The sequence below is a fragment of the Amborella trichopoda genome, chromosome 4, assembly GCF_054954075.1.
Source record: "Amborella trichopoda isolate Santa Cruz 75 chromosome 4, AtrichopodaSantaCruz75HAP2 v2.0, whole genome shotgun sequence".
Lineage (NCBI taxonomy): Eukaryota > Viridiplantae > Streptophyta > Magnoliopsida > Amborellales > Amborellaceae > Amborella > Amborella trichopoda.
In genome coordinates, this window is record NC_142339.1 from 51,208,827 (window position 1) to 51,228,932 (window position 20,106).

General features: G+C 35.4%; 1 protein-coding gene across 10 annotated transcripts; it reads right to left on the bottom strand.

The window, feature by feature from the left end:
* Positions 1-337: 337 nt before the first annotated feature.
* Positions 338-14,837, bottom strand: LOC18422477 (Flavodoxin family protein). 10 transcript variants are annotated; one of them, XM_088865569.1, is made up of 15 exons: positions 14,646-14,837; positions 12,752-12,818; positions 11,996-12,138; positions 11,536-11,613; positions 11,322-11,426; positions 10,923-11,014; positions 9,083-9,267; positions 8,497-8,588; positions 7,769-7,843; positions 7,554-7,664; positions 5,081-5,215; positions 2,414-2,533; positions 1,611-1,651; positions 1,435-1,521; positions 338-1,195 (listed from the first exon to the last, which is right to left on the bottom strand). In XM_088865569.1, exons 3-15 carry the CDS (start codon positions 12,134-12,136, stop codon positions 910-912), a joined length of 1,548 nt encoding a protein of 515 aa, XP_088721695.1. In that variant the 5' UTR covers positions 12,137-12,138; positions 12,752-12,818; positions 14,646-14,837; the 3' UTR covers positions 338-909. The 10 variants fall into 10 exon arrangements, with proteins under 10 accessions (XP_088721695.1, XP_088721699.1, XP_088721696.1 ...); XM_088865573.1 differs by having other exon boundaries at positions 1,435-1,651; positions 5,081-5,202; positions 11,348-11,426; XM_088865570.1 differs by having other exon boundaries at positions 1,435-1,651; positions 11,348-11,426.
* Positions 14,838-20,106: the final 5,269 nt, after the last annotated feature.

Here is a 20,106-nt window from a genome sequence, read left to right on the forward strand (position 1 = left end):
CTCTAGATCAGAAAAAGCTCAACTTGTTTTCTACCATGAGACCAAAAAAATATAGAAAACCACATGAAAATTTGGGGTGGTGCTGGCTAGGACCTGTTAGCTAGCATATATCCATCTCAACAATTTATTAGTTCTATGTTCAATTTTTGCAGTTATATCATATTCCAAAAAATTAGAAGGAAGAAAATCACAATTTCCATCAAAATAAGAACATGCATGTTGAAGCTATAACTTACTGAAAAAAACTAAAAACCGTCAGGTTCACCTAGACCCCTTGGATGCATCCAAGACACATTGGAACCATTGCAAGAAAACTTATGGAATTGAAATAGTCTTCTAGAGGCTGAATCTCACTTGCTTGACTCCATTTTCCAAAGCATTGGATAAACAACTATTCAATTTGTAACTGTCATATCAGTCCATGTACTATATAAAACACACATACATACACCAAGACATTTTTTAGACCCAATTCCTATTCTGACTAACCCGATCAATCATAGACCTCTCCGAGATCCCACCATGTTTCTTTCCTTGAGGCTTTATGGCCACTAACCCCACCATGAACACCAATCTATCATTGAATACCAAGATTTGCCTCTATCATTGCTTACTAATTTTAGAAACTCTTAACAAATCTTCTTTGATGATTTAAACTGGAAGGCTCAAGACCAAGCTTCAACATTATATCTTCCTACCTTCTCTAGCTGTCTTATTAATCGGGTTGCTGACTCCATTGGAGTACCACCTTCTTTTGTTATGATTTCCTCCAAGGCTAACATAACATCAGCTGGCATTTTGGTTGCAGACCCAGCAATATACACAGCACCACCCTCACCCAACAATTCCCAAATCCTTTGGCTTTGTTCTCGCATTTTATGTTGCACATAGACCTTTTGCAGCTGATCTCTAGAGAAGGCAACAAAGAAGCCTCCTCCCTTTTCTTCTGATAACACACCAGAGTTCTCGCAATGAGATAACCAAGAATCTTTGTAAAGGAAGTCTTTCTCTTGGTTTCTGCAGCCAAAGAAGAAGATAACAGGGGCTACAGGTCCTTGGGTGCTCTGAAGTGCTCTTTCCTCCACAAACGCTCGAAATGGGGCACAACCAGTTCCTGGCCCTATGAGGATCAGCGGGAGTGATGGTGACGGGCGACGGAGTGAACCACGTTGGATCCATGCAGGAATACGGGTCTCTGGAGAATCCATTGTCATGATTCAGTGGAATGTTGCATTTAGAACCTCTCTCTCTCTCTCTCTCTCTCTCTCTCTCTCTCTCTATCACACACACACACACACACGGTCTCCCTCTCCTTTTGAATTGCTGCTCTCTCTATCATTTTGGTTTTCAGGCTATCCATATGCAAATTAAATTTGGACATACATATGGCAAGTCATTATACCACTTTTGGTTTGGATGGAAGGAGCAGAATACCTTTTTGAGGATCGAGTCCGGCTAACCATGTGGAGCACAGGCCATGCCTCTTTCTCTTGAAAGGTGTCGTCCAAGCTACCACAGCCACTGTCAAGTGAATTTGATCGGGATGAGCTAAAGGTGAGGAGGAGATGGAAAAGAGCCTGGTTTTAAGTGGGGGAACTAATTGTACAAGCCACTCAAATGGCATTTGCACCGATGGAAAGTCCTCTAGCACCTGAAGAAAAAGCAATTACCACAGAATAGATACAGCTCCTCAGTTCTCCAAAAAGATATAAATGATTCCTAGGGCCAACATAGAGAAAGCAGGTCTGACATTCACTTGGGAATCATGCAGAATTCCACAAAATGTTATATTCTTTGAGGATAGCAAATGAACTACTGAGTCAAGGACGTATACATCTTTTAGACCTATCCATATCTTAAATCATTACTTTATTCCTTTTTCTTCTCATTATTGAAGATTCTATCTGGAATCAAAGGATGGCAGAAGGTTCATTTATCTTGGCATCATCAGCATAGACACATCACATACACTTATATTTATGAGTCTGATCATCTGTTGTTATATAAAAATCAGTATGATGGAATGACCAGGATTGTACAATTAACAGTGGTCAACAACTCTTTCATTTTGTGTTAACATTCTCAAAAAAAAAAAAACAACTCCTCTTTCATTTTGATTCAAAGGATGGTATGGGAAATAACATAACATGAAAACATGGAGTAGCATGATATTGTTTATTATGCTTGTGATGCAATCTATCTTGTATCGAATTTTCTTTCCGTACCCATAATGCAGTACATAGAAGGCTTGAAAACAAGTGAAACACAATGATAGATAATAGTAGTTCCAATGAAATTTTTTTCAACTCTCAAAGATGCTTCTAATCACATCTAAAACTTTATTACAGTAAATTGAAATTACTCACCAAACAAAAGTACATCAACTTTTTTCTAAGGCACAAAAGGTATTCACCTCAAGGACTGTTCTTCTTTCCTTTTGATTGTACTGGTAGAGATCATCTCGTCCTTCCGGGGACGCAAAATATTGAAGTCTTTCCTTCTCATGCTCGGCAGTAGCAAAGAAACTCATGACCTGCAGTGATGAGGTCGCAACATGCTAATGAGATGGAACATATCACTATCATAATGAACAAAAAACATAGAATCGTTATCAACCTTGTACTGCAACACTTTAAGCAAAAGCACCCAATATACAACTCTAGAGATTAGAAGGAAAGCAGCTTAATATATCAAAAAGCTGAGAAAACAAACTAGCCATATACCCTAATCAGAAGGTTAAAACAAACCAGTTATTGCCGATCGACTCAGTCCATCTTATTGAATGTGACAGCACAAACATAAAGTCCCTTGGGATCATAGATGGGTCGCTTAAGGGCTAGAAATGTGCCCCAAACAAAAATAGTAGGTACTGAGATGTTAGTGGTGAATGCCATATAATATATTGTGCTGCTGCCTTGAGGTTCACAAAAGATTGAAAATGTTTGACAAAAAAGTATATACAAGTTAAGAAAATGACAATAACATTGTGAACTTCAAGATAAATCTCATTGTAACCCACCTCGTCAGGGTCTTATCAAGCTAAATTTCAACGGAAGTTCCTTGGGTAACCTGAGGCCTGCGGGGATTGGTGGTATCTTTAGAGATCACAAAGAGCGTACCCTCCTTAGTTTTGCCAGCCCTGCACGTATCACAGATTCCAACCATGCTGAACTCCAAGGCTTACTGACTGAGCTCCAGGCTCTCAATCACTCCTGAGGTCAGAAACTAGTGCTGGAGAATGACTCATAATGTCATAACATACGCCACAAGCGCTTCACACCACCTCTGATGATTGGAGAGGATCACATTTTTCACATCTGCCGGTCCATAAGAATTTCCTTCAACCACACTTGGAGAGAGGCAAATTTCATAGCCGCCTCTCTGGCCAACGAAGGGGTCACCGAACTGTACGTGCTCGTCTCCCAACCACAAACAGTAGAAGACAGCTGAGCTTCTCATTTTGAGCACATCAACCCTCTTGTACAAACAAATTCCATTCTCTGTTAACCTCAATTTTGTACACCTCACAACAGTTTTGTACACCTAATAAAATCAATAGAGTTACTTCATCCAAAACAAAAACAGGAATGCACTCGTTCCATATTCCCCGAAAAATGGCATAAAGGTTACTTTGCAAAGAACACAGACTCTGGCTAGGAACGTACCATGAGCCATCTGTTGGAGACATAACAGTCCTGAGTATCAGCCACTTCATGCAAAACATCTTGAAGAAAGAATGAGAAATCTCAGGGATCATCTTTCAAGGGGTTTCTGAAAGTGATGTTGATGGGTAGGAATTGAAATTTGTTAAGCATTTCCAAAAGGACTTTTCTAGGGAATTTCCCTTTAGGGTTCACTACGAGGGAGACAACCCTGGCAAATCCACAGTGTATAACGTATTACTGTGCGGATTTTATTAAAGCAGAGTAGCCAGCTAAGGTTTGGTGCTTCACAAAGCTCCGATGCCTCACACCAGTCAGGTGAGGGACGAAGTTAGGCTAAACTAGGAAGATATGCATAGACTTAACTTTATCAAGAAAACAAAACAACTATCCAGACTGAGTTCTTATTATTAGCACTCTACTCAGTTTTAAGATGTCTTCCAAAAGGCTCACGAACCAACTAAACACTACCAACTCTCTGAGACCTTAGCATGCCTCCACAACTCCATGACACCCCATCCAGATTAGCAACGTTTTAGAAGAAGAAACCATAGTTGTTAGGATCGGGAGCCGGAATGGTACCGGAATGAAGAGTGGGAACAGTATCGAGATCAGTATTGGGAGCGAGGGATTGTGAAATGCTAGAAGATCCCTATGGTTGGAAACGTCGTCCGTACAATGCACATGTTAGGGATCGAGAGCCCAAATGTTAGGGATCGAGATTCCAACCTTTTGGGGATCTTGATCCTGACTTTTGAGATCTTGATCCCATTTTTTTGGGGATCTTGTTACCAACCTTAAAGTGTATGATAATCTAGAATTATGTATACTCTTTAAAATAGGGATCTCATTATTGATAGTCAGCAAACAATAGTTGTGTTGCTAGTTAGTTATAAACAAAAAAAATTATCAGTTTGGTTGTTGTCTTGGTCTTTAAGGTTGGGATCGAGATCCCTAATTGCAAGAATCGAGATCCCTATCATTGGGGTTCAAGATCCCAAAATTTAAAAATCGAGATCCCTGACAGATCCGTTCCGAGAGAGGCAGAATCGAGATCCTAGAAGGGATCACGTAACAAAGTAGGAGATCCCGGTAACTATGGAAGAAATCATTGACCTTGGTACTAAACTTCACATCCAAACAAACGTTTTACAACTAATTGTACCAAGCTACAATCACAAAAATATAATTATGGAGCCGCCATAAGAATTTACTCTTTTATGAAGATTTGCTAATGTCATGAACTCGATAAGAATTACAAGATGTTTGAATTTATAGCTATTCAGAAACATGTTCACATTCCCTTATTTCTTCCCTTGCAAGCATGCATCACAATCACAACAAGTACAAAGATGAGAATAAAAGCATAATGACCAGAAACACAATATAAGACAAGTTTTTTTGAATCATCATCTTACCTCAAAAAAATAGCGTCTAGGTGAAGCTGATGCAATATCCATTGTCAACTCCACAAAAGTTCTAAGCTTAATTGGTTTGCATAATATGTTTAGCTTAGATACAGAAAGACTTTTTGCAGTATCTGCAAGTTGAACCTGGGTAATTAGAGAATGTAAACCTTCAGTTGCATGCATCCAACTGCAAACAAAAAATAACAAACTAACATGCACAGCTACAGATGTAGATATAATATAGTGAAAATATTGTACAGAATCCTAATTCTTCATTTTATTTCACGGTAGACCCTCCTTCCATTTTTATTTCAAGCGGCATAAATAAACCCTCAAATATTTAACCTAACCCCCTCATCCCTTATTTCCACATTTATTCACTTTTGGCCATAAGAACTGACCCCAACAAACTATTTTATTCCATCTCAATCCAAAATCCTTTTTAACCCTCCTTTCCCCTGTTTTCATTTTCACTACAGTAATCTCTCTCTCTACTATAGCAAGGGCTCTCTCTCCATTTGGCAAAGTTTGCTCACCTCTCACAGTAAGTTTCTCTCTTTCTCTCTCCTCTCTCTCTCTCTCACCATCTGATACTCTCTCTCTTTGTCTCTCTCTCTCTCACCATCTGATACTCTCTCTCTTTGTCTCTCTCTGCCTTCGAAACCTCCATTCCTCCCACTGTTTGGTGTCGTTGTTGTATCAATCTTTTGTTTCTGATCTCTCTCTATCCCTTAATACGACAACGACACCAACAGTGGGAGGAATGGAGGTTTCGAAGGCAGAGAAAGACAAAGAGAGAGAGTATCAGATGGTGAGAGCAATTGAGGTTTTGAAGGCAGGGTCACTGTGTCTCTCTCACTGTTATCTGTGTTCTTATTTTTCACTTCCTCTCTCTCTGATCCCTATTAATTTTGATCTTTCCTCCTTTTCTCTGCATTTCTTGTATGTTCTTCATATAAAAATCAGGGTTTCTTGGTGCCTTGATGTATAGAGAGAGAGATTACCGTAGTGAAAATGAAAACAGGGGAAAAAACGATTAAAAAGGATTTTGGATTGAGATGGAATAAAATAATTTGTTGGGGTCAGTTTTTATTGCCAAAAGTGAATAGACGGGGAAATAAGGGATGAGGGAGTTAAGTGAAATATTTGAGAGTTTATTTATGCCGCATGAAAGAAAAATGGAAGGAGGGTCTACGGTGAAATAAAATGGAGAATTAAGGTTATGTACGATATTTCCCATTAATATAATAGAGTTAAATTAATTTGTCTTCTTTTTTTTTTAAGTTAATGGATTTATTTTATGAAGACAAAAAATATAATTAACAAAATGAAAACAAGAGCATCAGATGTTGCAGAAACAAAAAGCCATATAGCTATTTTTGTTTTAGACCATCTTCTGATCCACAACCTCTTGTTTTTTCAGAAGTTTCAGCGTAGCAGCCTCTTCTAAGTCCATGTCCACATTCTTAACCTATCCACTGATTGGCAAAACTCCGTAGAAGTTATTTTTGAGGGCTCGCAAATAACTAGACTTTAAAGCAGAGCATGTGAATTGCTAGTTCCTACATTGCGATTATACCAAGAGAGTAAGTACAAGATTAATTTAGAAATGTGTTTGGAATCTCCGTGGGGCAAAGAGAATATAAAGCATATATATTTGAGTGGCAGAGATAAAGTGTAAACATTAGATCTGGAGTAGCTAGTCTGCTTCGATTCCATCAAACCATAAGGAACAAAACGAGCAGGATTCATAGAGGATTGCACAGAATTGATGAAATTTGGATCTAGATGGTGCTACAGGATATGTGGGTGCATCTCAATTTCTCCTCCATTCAAATAAAAGAATCATAAGAAGGATACTTTCGCAGTTCAAAGAGTTTACAAAAGCGATATCAATTGCCATCTTATCTCTATAATATAACAGAGTTGACCTCTCTCTTTCAGATGATATGAGGTTTTGGGGTGATAAGAAGGGATGGAGTTACAGCACCCGCATGGCACTTTATTCTTTCCAGGGGTGTCAATGAGAGTGGCAGATAATCTCAGATTTGTGTTTAACTGGTCTATGGGACTCAGAAGATAGCAGTTCATTTCAGATGAAACTGAAGTGTATAGAGTTAATATAGAAGTGTCTCTGAGATGGAATACAGAGCAGCAGCCGTTGGTCTAAGGTATAATCCTAAGTGCCGAGGCCAGCTTATGGGACACATGAACCTATCTTGGTCACCTGGAGTGTACATGCAGGGAATTTTCTTTTTCCTTCATATTTCTCTTTTTCTGATAGTTATGTACATGCAGGAATATTAGTATCCCTATTTCTGTCTTCTTCGCTCTTGTAAGGAAACTATAAAGAGAAAATAGTACGCTTGTCAATAAAAATAAAGAACAATATAAATAATGTAACACACATATACTTTTAAATTAGCACAAGGCAAAACTTCCATGACTACCACAAATAGTGAACCCGATCATAAGGACTCACACTGATGTAGGACTCTGGATCTAAGTTGCAGCGCTGAAGAAAAGCATTCACAGCAGCAGGATTTTGACATGGGAGGATCTCAAGTACGTCCCCTACTTCATATTCAGTATCCTACAAGGATCCATAGTCATATACATGGGTGGAACCCCAATTGACATTAGTAAACACAGGAGAGCAAAATTTAGTTGGCATGGTAGATATTGTGCAGAACTTACTGATGAAAGAATATTGAATTCAAAAAGGCGCACATCTCGGTCACCGTCCTCGTTAGTTAAGCGTACATTTTTGGCCTTTCCATAATCCAAGAAGAAAATAACAAAAAGAATCAGATGAGTAATATTTAATAAGCCCCAGTAATAAAAAAAGTCATAAACGAATATTTTCGTTTTGAAGAAAAGCCATACAAACTGTTCTGAACTAACGAATTTATATTGAAAGAAAAAGTAAAACAAAGAAGAATGATGTTGGTATTTCAGGTCAAACAGGGAAGAATATGAACACAACAAATAAAGCAAGCAAGGACAGCTTGGGAGCAGTTCGTACCCCTTCAGCATTCGTTCCATGGATAACATATATTTTATAATATGAAAGAAACAACAGGAATTTCGTTTGCCATTCCGCATAAGCATCTAAGAGAAATAAAATAGTTAATATTGCAACCGATTGACAGGCTAGCATTTCTTTGTGAATGTTCTTGATCCATTTATTAGTCCAGTATGCATTTCTTGTGCTACGAAGTAACACAAGCTTCAAGCATATGGTATAACTCAAACACATTGTCCAACAATCCTTGCAATGGAGTTAAATTCATGGCATGGCAAATATAGAATGGGCAAATGAAATCAAAAGTTGTTGCACTCTTAGCACATTGACTTTTCCCACAGTTTAGTTAAAATCAGTTCTTATTACTTGTCAAAAAAGATCAAAAGACATGGGGTAGTACCATGTTTACAAAGCATTGACGTCTACAATCATGATGAGGAAATTTCCCAGGGGTCATTGTGCGGACACTTTCAATCTCCATAAGATTTAAATCTGGAACAAAAGACACAAAGTCATTCAATGTAAACACCCCTGTAGTAGTATGATTCAATTTCAATACCATTTGAATGAAGAACTTTTGCTAATGAAATCAATATTGGTTCTCAATATTCATGAGCCAAAGAAATTGGTTAGTAACATTTGAAGAGAATGATTACTCTGGTACTTAAATTAGAACCTTTAAACTAATGAACATGATACTTCAATAAAAAAATTACATAAGAAACCTCCAAAAAATATCAAGTGACAAAGATAAGAAAGGGAACATATAGAGGATTAGCAATTGCTGGAAAAGCAAAAAATCAAATATGGAGAGAGAGAGTGTGAGTGTCACCGAGAGAGTGAGAGAAAGAGATGCAGCAACTTGTAGGAAATAAAAAACTGCAATAAAAATTATTCCTCACAGCAATCACAGAGAGCACAGCTTAAACAGTCGTCGAAATTCCCAAGTATCATTATATATCATAGGTGCAAAGAAGTTAAAATACCTATATTTCTTGAAACATAGGATGGTGCCTTCTCAACATCATGATATATTATTTGAAATTTAGGATAGTCCAGAACTTTCATGTTTGGGTCAAAAAGCTGGGTATCACATGTGAAGATTGAAGGGTGCATCTTCTTTAAAGTAACCCAAAAAGATGAAAGCCATGGATCTAGATCACCTTCATACCTGCCATTATCATCAATGCCTTCCATATTAATTGAGTTTCCAAATAGTGAGAGACATTTTAAGTAAAATTTCAACTCAAAAGTTTAAGTTAAATGGATTTATTGCCTAAACCATAAAAAGCAAGCAGTTGTAAATCTCTCAAAAAAAAAACACGCAAGCAGTTGCAAAAGAGTATAATTAGTTCAGATAGACATATGACAATTTTCTCTTCAATCAATTAGAAATATATCTCTTAATTTATATGGAAATGAACTCAGTTGTCCTTTGTTGTATTACTAGTCCTAAATGACAAAATCCAAAAGGACCCTAGAACTTATCTCCATATAGAAAATGACAAAATCTATTGCACAAGATTAATTTCCTATTGTTCACTATGTTCTCCTCATAATGTGACAACTAATAATTGGAACTCCTTTTATTAAAGATATATGATTCCTTATTCTTTTTAAGAAAAAAGGTAAATTGAAATCTCTTTACACATTCATGAAACATAGAATATACATCAGAGAGTTTATATCAGGCGAGGCACGTCCTTTGCCATTTCTATATCCAATAAACCATTAGTGAGATGCACTTGGCAAAGCAATATTACTTCACTAGAACTTCTCATCACAGATAGACGTTCCATGTCAACTGCCCCTAAGATCGTGACCATCTTAATTAGTATAAACACCTTTACACTAATAATTCAAATTGCATAAGACTTCTTATTTATTATTGGTATGTGCCTTACATAGAAATAAGGTCAAACCTTTCATCCAGTCAAAAAGTGCTGTCTGTCACATTTCTTTTCCTTCCTAAAATAAAGGGGCATCATAAAATGCTCTATCTATTTTAGAGTGCCCTGACCAACCACCCACCATCTTTACCTTCAAGGGCTGTTGGAGCTCATCAACCGCTGTTCCCTGATGGGACTTAACAGGGAGCCAATGGGTAACAAAGGGTCAGCATATGTCTCTTGATAAGATTGTTTCATGAATGCCTATCAAAGCACCCCAAATAATACAAAATAAAGAGCATTGTCTATGTTCCTCAAAGGAAATATCACTATGCAATTTTTAAGGACTCAAACCAAAAAACAACTAAAAATGAATGCCTAGCTGCATAAATACATTTCCCATCATTAACAATTTGCAAGGGATCTCTTTCTCATCACCCAAGATATACAAATAAGTCTACCTTTTAAGCATCACGCAGAAGAGAATTTCAAATTTATCTGGTTGGTCTGGTATACATAATGAAAGGTTTCAGGCCCAAGAACTCAAGTATATAGTATCACATACTCAACACTGGAGCACTTATTTTTTTTTTCTTTTACAGCAGAATCTGTTTCTTCTTTTTGGACCTCCTTCAAATAGCATATAAGATATCATGCAAGTGACTTTCATGCAAATGAACTTAATTATGTGACAGAGACCAGTCGGGACTCAATTTAAAATTTACACAACTGAATCCATTGTTGTGCTTGTTCTTCCATGATTATATTTTTGGGTTGAAATTAATTAGTTTAAATATTACAACAAACTAAAGCATTTAAAACCATCACAAATGTTACAACAAGGAAAGGGGAAAAAAGCTGCAAAAGCATTTAGAATCATCACAAATGTTCCCAAAAAAAAAGTTGCAAGAAATTACACAGAAGAATCTATAACTACCCTGAAGGGTGCTGTTCATCTCCAAGACCTTTTCCAATGATTGGCTTCGCACCAAGATCAGTGAGTCTCTTGTCCAGTTTCTTGGCCACAACCTGGAGCCAAGAGAAAGAATTACAAGAAATCAAAATACTAGAGAAGATGTTTACTATGAGATTTAGCTGCAGATCTACCTATACTCTTCAACCAGTTGAGATATTCTATTTAAACATGCAGCTTTTGGCATATCCGCACCATATTATAGGTCTAGGTAAATATGAATGCACATCTCCTAAATATATAGACAGCTCAATATAAAGTTTCTCGACACTCATAACCACACACTACCCACAGGCTTTTAGATCTAACAAATTACACGACTAATCTTCCCATTCATCAGTAACAAAATGTGGAGAAATATACGTTATATTTTTGATAGCCTGAATCACCTAATCCGAAGACTGCATAGTAAACTCCCTCCAACCATTGATGGCTAAGATTTCTTTGAAGAAGGGATCTCCAAAATTCCTGCAAAATTCAACACTAGGCAAGATGCATAAGGCACATATCATTTCCTAATTATAGATAAAGAATTCTTTTGCCTCAAGTTTGTCACATCCAATTTAACAAAACCAACCTTCATGGAATCTGGTGTGTCCCCCTGACCGGTAGTCGAAACAATAAAGCAAACAGTTCCTTCACTTGGTAGCTCTCTCTGCATATTAGAAAGATACAACATTCAATGGTCTACACATAAAGTCTAAATCATTTGCTTGAAACCCAAGGGCAACAAATGACATTGCACACATCACAAAAATTTGTCAATAATCAGGGCAGAAAAAATGGCAACCATCCTTTGAAATTTTTATGCTTGTATAATCAAAACTCTAGTTATGGTTTTCTTTCTTCTTCTTTTTTTTTCTTTTTTTATGGGTATCTTCATCCAATTTGAATTTGTTCTTAGATATCCAAAACATGTCCCTTCCAAGTCAATGAGTTCACTAGTAATCAACCTCATATGAATAATTCTAGAAAAAGACAGAAGCAACTTCAGGCAAGGATAGCATAATGAATATTGTGAAAGCAATTAACTTTACCGCATCAAATTGGTCGGTTGAAAGCACGATTGCAGGACAGTGCCTTCGTCCAGCTTCACGCTCAACATGTTCCGCAACATCTAGGGCATTTCCAGTTTGTGAAGCATAGAGTATTAGCAATCGTTGTGGTTTCTTCTCCATACCTGTCAAGTTGGATCATCAGTATGATCACTAAGATCCTCACATAGAATTTTTAATTTGTTTTCCCTTGAAGTTCCTTCAATATAGTTTCATCTCAGAACTGTACTTCTATATGAAGCTTCATTAAACACATTGAGAAAAGCATTATCATTTTTCTTCTTCAAAGCATTTCACCAAAGAATTTTTGAAAAGGCATAGCTGTTAAAGTATGAACAAACAAAGGAAAACAAAAAATTTACCTCAATAAAGAATGAAAGCAACCAAACTCAAAATTCAAAATTTTAAATTAATGGTGAAATGGCTAGATTGAGGCACAAAGTATTAACCAATATGTATGTAGAACAACGTAACACAACAAGCTCTCATTTTGCAGTTCATAGAGATATGAAACTTAAGGTCTGCATAAAATAGCATCAAGTGCACAAAAATGAGATTGTATACTTGCTTGTCATAATTACAGCCATGAACATGAATACCACAAAGCATTGATGGAAATAACAAAACTCTGCAAGAAAATTAATTAATGAACTGTAGAGAGAGAGGGAGTCATTGTAAGAGAGAGAGAGAGAGAGAGAGAGAGAGGGAGTCGTTGTAACGGATGCAGTTGTTTGTTACCTGAAAAGCAAGTTCAAGCTTTTGACAAAGGGAAGATTCAGTCGAGAAGTTGCCCACGCCTCAAACCCTAGTATAACAAACTCAGAGATTAAGAAGAACACCACACGTAAGAAAACAACCCACAAGTAAGAAAACGACCTTCTTATGAGTTATGTCACATTTTTGTAAGGGTACATTTGGTTCGCGCATAAATATTCCCCGGGAAATATTTACCCAAGTAAATACTTTACCTATGCAAATATTTGCACATGCATTATTTTTACCATGTTTGGTAGCACATTTAAAAACCATTGTGTAAACAATTTCATATGTTTGGTAGCACTGGTGTGAAAATATTTACACAAAACCTTGAATAGAACTTGCTTTAATTCACCACTATTTAGTCATCTCTCGCTTCCTCCCTAATAAATACACTCTCTCTCAAACATTGAGAAAAAGAATGAAATTCGCTACTATTTTAAAATTGCTCTCTCTTCTTCCGACTTTACTCTCTCTCTTTCTCTCGTTCTCTCTCTCGCATTATATTCCTCTAAATTGAGTGGGCAATTCGCCGTATTATGCTATAAAAAGACCCAAATTACCTCATTATTCCCAACATTAATCTCTCTCTCACTTTTTAAAAGAGAATGGGATCATAAATGCTAGCATTTGAGAATAATAAAACCACACAACAACATCTCACATCCCAATACTAAGACTGCATTGATTAAAGAGAATAGTCCTCAACAAATAATACATGAATAGCTAGTGGAAAGATGAGAGATTTGTAAATGTTTCAATCACAACCTGTTAGAAAAAAAAAAAAAAAAACCCACTACCACTACATAACCATGAAGTGTCAATTCCTTCAAAAACATAAGAGAGGTAAGCTACGAACTATCACAACCTAGCGCCTATTTCGATAGCGTTCCTACATTCGATTAGCAATCTCTTCATACAGTCCTGGAGGGCTATCGGTATCATTCGCATTTGGAGTATAGCCTGTATCTCTACGCCTCTGATGAGCATTTTGTAATGCTCTTCTCTCAAACATTAACTCCTCATCGGTAACAACCCTTCTTGCCATCCTAAAAAAGTTATGTAGCACATAACAAAGAGTCTCGCATAAAAGAAAATTTTCACTTTCTCACACAAAAGCCATTAAAATGTAAAATTGTTCATAGTTTAGAATTTCCCTGTTCAGATGATCAGAGTTGCCACAGCAAGGCACAAATATAAACCCTAGGTCGGTAGATGCATCACTGTCTTAGAACACGATTATTTACAAAACACTGAACACCCATAGAAGGAATTATACAACTGTTCTTCATGAAACAATATAAAGAGATCCACAGAGGGAATTTTTGGTAACTGAAAGAATTCTAATGGATAAATAACCAGCTTCCTCCCAATTATAAATAATAAGATGCAGTGACGAAGCACCAATCAGTTGGGAGAAAAAAATGATACTTTTCGAAAATCACAAAGATTCTTAAAAGAAACGACCACAAAACTCATTATTAATTCTACTCATGTACCCAGAAGAAAAGCTCAAGAATACCTTCACCTTTGGAACTGAACAGCTTACAAGTTAATGGTGAAACCAAATTGTTCCAATATCCTCTATCAACAAAAGAAGAAGCACCCAGATGCAAAACACAAAGAAATTCAACATATTCATCCCAACAAACCAATTTTGTATAGAGAGAGAGAAACAGAACTGAGAGAGAGAGCTCGGTGATTCATCCATCTTGCAACCAACATATTATCTTGGGTGTCCAAAAGTACCCAGATGCAAAACACAAAGAAATTCAACATATACACAAATTTCAGCATCAAGCACTGCTAAGTGATACATCCATCTTGCAAACAACGTATTTTCTAGATAATGCATAAAAAATTGATCTACACATACCTGTGAAAGAGAGTTGAGCTCTGTGAGGGCTAGAGAGAGAAATATAACTGAGAGAGAGAGAGAGAGCTCCGCTAGGGTTTGAGGGCTTCTGTGATGGCTCTGTAGCTCGCAGAGGACAGAGGAAATGGTAGCTCGCAGAGGGCAGAGTACAGAGGGATGGTTATGCTCTCAGAGAGGAATAGGTTTTAGCGCGAGAGAGAGACGAGGGGCACGGGGGTCTCTGCGATTTAGTCGGAATAGATGCTCGCAAAATCGAACCGCAACGGTTAACGGTAAATGGGTTTGGAAGTGGTTAAGTTGAAAATTAATAAAAAAAATAAATTTTAACTTACTTTATATATTTTTAAAGCTATTTTTATAATTTTTCAAAAAAATAAAAAAATATAAAAAAGAGTATTAATGACCAAAACTTTTTTTTTTTGTCTTTATGATAATGTAAAGAATATTTAAAAATGCAATACAAATCAAATTCTTGATTTTTGAGAATTTATATATATATTTTTAATTTTTTTTAATTACTGGTTGATCACCAAAACCGCCCAAAACAAATGGCTAGTTCTGATCCAATCGAACCGTTTGTAGTTAGATCAGCCGATTTTGTGAATATTGGTCGGGCTTGATAAAAAGTTTGGCTCCATGTGTGTAAAAATTCCCCAGGAAATATTTTCACATGTGAAGAGGTGTGGTTTCATACATTTTACCAGTTATTATTTTACCATGGTATATTATTTGCATACGCATTTAAATGAACCAAACATACCTTAAGGGAAATAGATTAGAAGATAAACATTCTCTTAATTGAAAAATAGTCAAAACCTTTTGAAAAAGAAATCCCATAATTATTTAGGGGTAGCAATAGGTTGGGCCGGACTCAACCCATCTAGATATATACATATATTATTTAAATATTATAATTAAAATATATAATTATATTATATATTAGATATTATTTATGTCCTAACACTATTTGGATCGAGTAGTGTTAGTATATTAATAATAACTAATATAAATAAGACTCGACGGGTTGGGTCCATGTCAAAATATTGGATCTAAACACTATTTAGGTCCAATTCTTGGACCTGTACCCAAACCTATATTGGGTTCAGGTCCACTGTGCCCTATAAATATTTTGTTTAGGGTTCACGTGATTGCAAGGGTCATGAAATTTCCAGTCCTCAATCTTTGTCCGGCCAAAAAAATTTTGGGTGCGGTTTGTACGAAGCGTCAAATCTACTTTTGTCTTGAATTACGTAATTTAAAGTTCTAAAGGTAATATAGAGTGAGCAGATCTATAAAAGCTTAAAGTTTCCTTTTGAAAAAGAAATGGACAGTTAAGATAATGTGATACAAGATGTACTAGACAACGAGTATTCTAAAATTTCAAGAGCGTCGCCAAAAAAATTTTCTTTAAGAAATGGTAGAGCCTCCTAGAGTCATCTAAGATTCTACCGGGACTTACCTGTTGAAGCTCCATTTTGATGGCAGGCGTTAATAGTGAAGTATAGGTAGCAGGATTTAGGGGGTTATTGAGGTCGAACTATGGGCACTCAAGGAGGGAAGGGGTTATTCAGGAGACTCACCAAATGTAATTGGATGGTGCAGACAACCTAATTCTATTTTGTGGGTATGATCATGGATGAATTCTTTTTCATGGGAGATTGCATTCTGTCATGTCAATAGGAAGAAGAACAATGCAGCTGTTGCTTTAGCGAAGGAGGCCACACATATGATTGTTGTGCCCCTTTCGAGCCCTTTTTCTCACAAAACTTTCTTCTAATTTATTTTCTAGTCTTTTCTATTCCTCTGTTTTTTTTTTTTTTGTTGATACTGTAATTTTTTGTATTCTATATAAAAATCTACTAAATAGTAAAAAAAAAAAAAAAGATAATTTGGTACAAGGTACATTAAATTTAGAAGTTGAAATCTTTTTTTTTTTTTTTTTGTTATATCCATATACCTTGAGGTCAATATGATCAATTGTAGGATTTTTGAATTTTTGAGGTGCACTTTTATAATATCATTTTTTAAAATTTTATTGTATAATTAAATTAATCCCGATATTTTCAAAATTTAAGTCGATGTCCCTTTTTATGTCGGCTTCTTTGGCTCAAAATAACCCTGGCCTAATACTTGAAGTGTCATCTAGGCTCGACACTTAAAAGAACCGGACTTGATTTTTTTTTTTTTTTGTTGAGAGGTTAGTCCAATTGTCACAGACCAACTTCTCCATAGAACAGCCTTTGGCAAAAAAAAAATTTGGCTTAGTCAACTTTCTTTTCATTTCTCCTTTTTGTTTTTCTTTAATTTTTGTTTTGTTCTTGCAAGTTTTCTACTTAGTCTAGTGTCGGAATGACAAGTACCTTAAGAAGGTGGTACGATACTGCAAGTGTTAAAATTGGCTTCTCAAAAAACAAAAAATTCGGTTCAACACTTCAGGTAATCGAATAGGGATATTTTGAAGGAAAAAATTGATTAAAAAAATAGATCTCAACATAATTTGTAAAAGTTGAGATTACTGTTTAATTCCAATTTTTTTTACATTAATTAGCTTTTTTAATTGTTAACTCAAGAATTTATAATCCTTGGTTACCATCAAAGCAATAGATGGAAGCGCATGGTGCAAGAATGGGTTAAAAACAAATATTATTTAAGGGTTTGAGACTTTTTACAAAATCATTGAAGATATCAAATGATCTCAATTAATAATCAAGAGTTTGGTTTTTCTTTCTAATTTAACTTGAGCATATTTTTTAAAAAATAAAATTTCAAATTGACTTTATTCAGAATTAGGAAAGAGGAGCGATCTGTGCCGTTTCAGTAATTTGACACCTCCAAGAAGCCCCAACCCTATAACAAAAAAACCACTAGTTGTTTCTCATTACAAATATAAAACACATTGTTTATATAAGAAGAATAATTAGGAATATTTCAGTTATTTGGCACCAAATGTCTTGCATGTAATGGAAAAAATACCCCTAGTTGTTCCTTATTACTAATCAAGTATATTTATTATGGAATTATTAGGGGTATTTCTATCATTGGGTTGGAGACTCTTAAGGACATATGACTAGAATACCACTGATTGTTCCTTCATCCCAATCTTAAAACGTTTTTTTGATGAGGTACATGAGTTAAAAGGGCAAAAAAAACCCTTTCAAACTTTTAAGGAAAAAGTTTATATCGAGTTGAGGCTCTAACTAATCAAATTAGAGCCCATATCAAAATTTTCACTAGATGAGGTTGTTTTGATGCTCAAATATTCTCAAATTGATCATCTCGACATCCAGATGTATGGACATAAGAAAAAAATAGATTTCAAGTTTTGAAAATAGTGCATCTTGTAACGCATTTTTGGATTGTCAATTTTCAAGATTTTCAAGTTTTCATTGATGTGTTTGATCTACACTTTTTTTGAAGCTTTAAATTTTTATAATTAAGGTTATTTAGAGCCTTGTACAAAATCACCCAACTTTTAATTAGGACCATTTGAATTTTGGAAGGGTTCCCTTATAGATTCCCCACAAATACATGACCAAATTTTATATTTTCTTAGTCTATCAAAGTTCAAGCATGACCACATATTTTCTTTGGTCCATCCATCCTTTAGGTTTGCACACTTTTCAAAGCATTTCATTTGAAACTAGGGTTTGGAAATTAGAATACTGGATCGGCCAGGCAAACCGTTATTCTGGAAATCCAGTCTACATGGATGAAATGGAGATTTTGGTCGTTGAACTGGATCAATTCTTCAGTTTGAAAATTGGTTCCAATAAAGTATATAATAATTTTAATTTTGAAAAGAAAAAGTTGAAAAATACAAAGAAAACAAGTGGGACCCGGGATCCGAATTGCTTGGTTCTCTTATAGACTCGCTTGGTTCTCTAAACGAGCGAGGTGAGTCTATGTGAATCACACCTGATCCTACTTCTCCACCACTCCTGACTAGGAATGGGATCGGTCCCCATTGTTTCGGATCAACAATTCCCATTCCAAAAACACAAAATTTAAAACTGTGTTAAAACAATTTACTAAAACGCAGCCAATCTAGCTAGGTGTTCCATATCAATACCAAATGGTTGGGACTAGTGTTGTAAAGCTTTTTCTTGATAAGTTATACAAAATCGTATTTGAAAAAATGAATGAATATTTTAGAAGGCAGTTTGAAGATGATGCCTTCAAAAAATAAAAACTAAAAGACCCATTGGAAAATTTGGAAATATCTTGGGAATTTATTGGCATTTTCGTCTTTTTTTTACTTTGCAATGATAAATAAAGTTTCTTGAATTCAAATTCCCAAAGAAACTATGGAAGCAGGATAAATATGCGTGTAAATAGTATTTCCTTTTAGAAATTATTCTAGCATTTTTATTGATACATGAAAAGGGACCCGGTTTCTATGCGACCAAGCCCGCATATGTAGAAATATGGGACTCTTAATAAATCTATTTTTGAGATGGATTTTAAGACTTAAGTTTTAAGGACATGTAATCTTTAATATGGAGATCAAGAATATGAATAAATAAATAAAATTTTAAAACTAATAATAATAATACTAGTAAGAAAAATTTGGACCATTAGTATCTATTTTTTTAAGATGGAACACCTACTTGGATCCATCTTTAATAATTAATATGGATGCTTTACACTTTCTAGACCGTATATGTAGAAATGCCATCCGGCCCGCATGAAACAATTTTTCAAAAGTAAATCATAAATATGAATATTACAATTCTTTTTATGAGCCATGGCAAGGATTTGAGATAAAATTGTAAAAGGATGAAAAATTGATTCGCCTCTTGCACCAATTTTGGAAGCCACGGCTTCCATAGGGAAATTGGGGGAAGTGGTAAAGTACTGAAACCAATAGTTTTTAGAAGTCGTATCTTCTGGTAATCAAATATGGAAAACCAAATTTTGCAAATCATATTTTTCATCCAGGATGTGGACACTTGAAGGGTACATGCACCCTTTCAACAACATATATTACATTATGGCAGATCTGATGGTCACAAATTAATTTGGTTTTATCTTTTTTTATTTTTATTTTTGAATTTAATTATGGGGTACATGCATATTTATAGAGTGTACTAAATAAAAATAATTTACAAATAAAACATGGCTAAAACAATCTTTAAATACTCAACAGTAATTTGGTCATTTTTTGGTTGCCATGAATAAGGATATATGTATGCCTGAATTTTTATGTAAAAAGTCAGTTATAAATATAAAATCAAAAAATAAAAATAACAAAAGCCTAGATTCAATATGAACCGTTGAAAGGTATTTGTGCACACTTTAAGCCTGCACATGATACGGATGCTATACCATCCCATCTTTCATCATGGCAATTAGTCTTTTAAAAAAGTAGTATTAGCAAAGAAATTAAAAAAATGAAAATAACATATTAAAAGTGGTCCAATAATGTTTGCTTGAACAGTGTAGGCTCATTTGAAGGATGGTA

Excerpts from the sequence above, each read along its gene's own strand:
- LOC18422477 (XM_011622740.3), bottom strand. The coding sequence starts at position 12,136 with ATGGAGAAGAAACCACAACGATTGCTAATACTCTATGCTTCACAAACT. Across the intron at positions 11,614-11,995 it reads CAACCGACCAATTTGATGCG|AGAGAGCTACCAAGTGAAGG; the intron begins GTAAAGTTAATT and ends TCTAATATGCAG. Across the intron at positions 1,652-2,413 it reads AAAGAAGAACAGTCCTTGAG|GTGCTAGAGGACTTTCCATC; the intron begins GTGAATACCTTT and ends CTTTTTCTTCAG.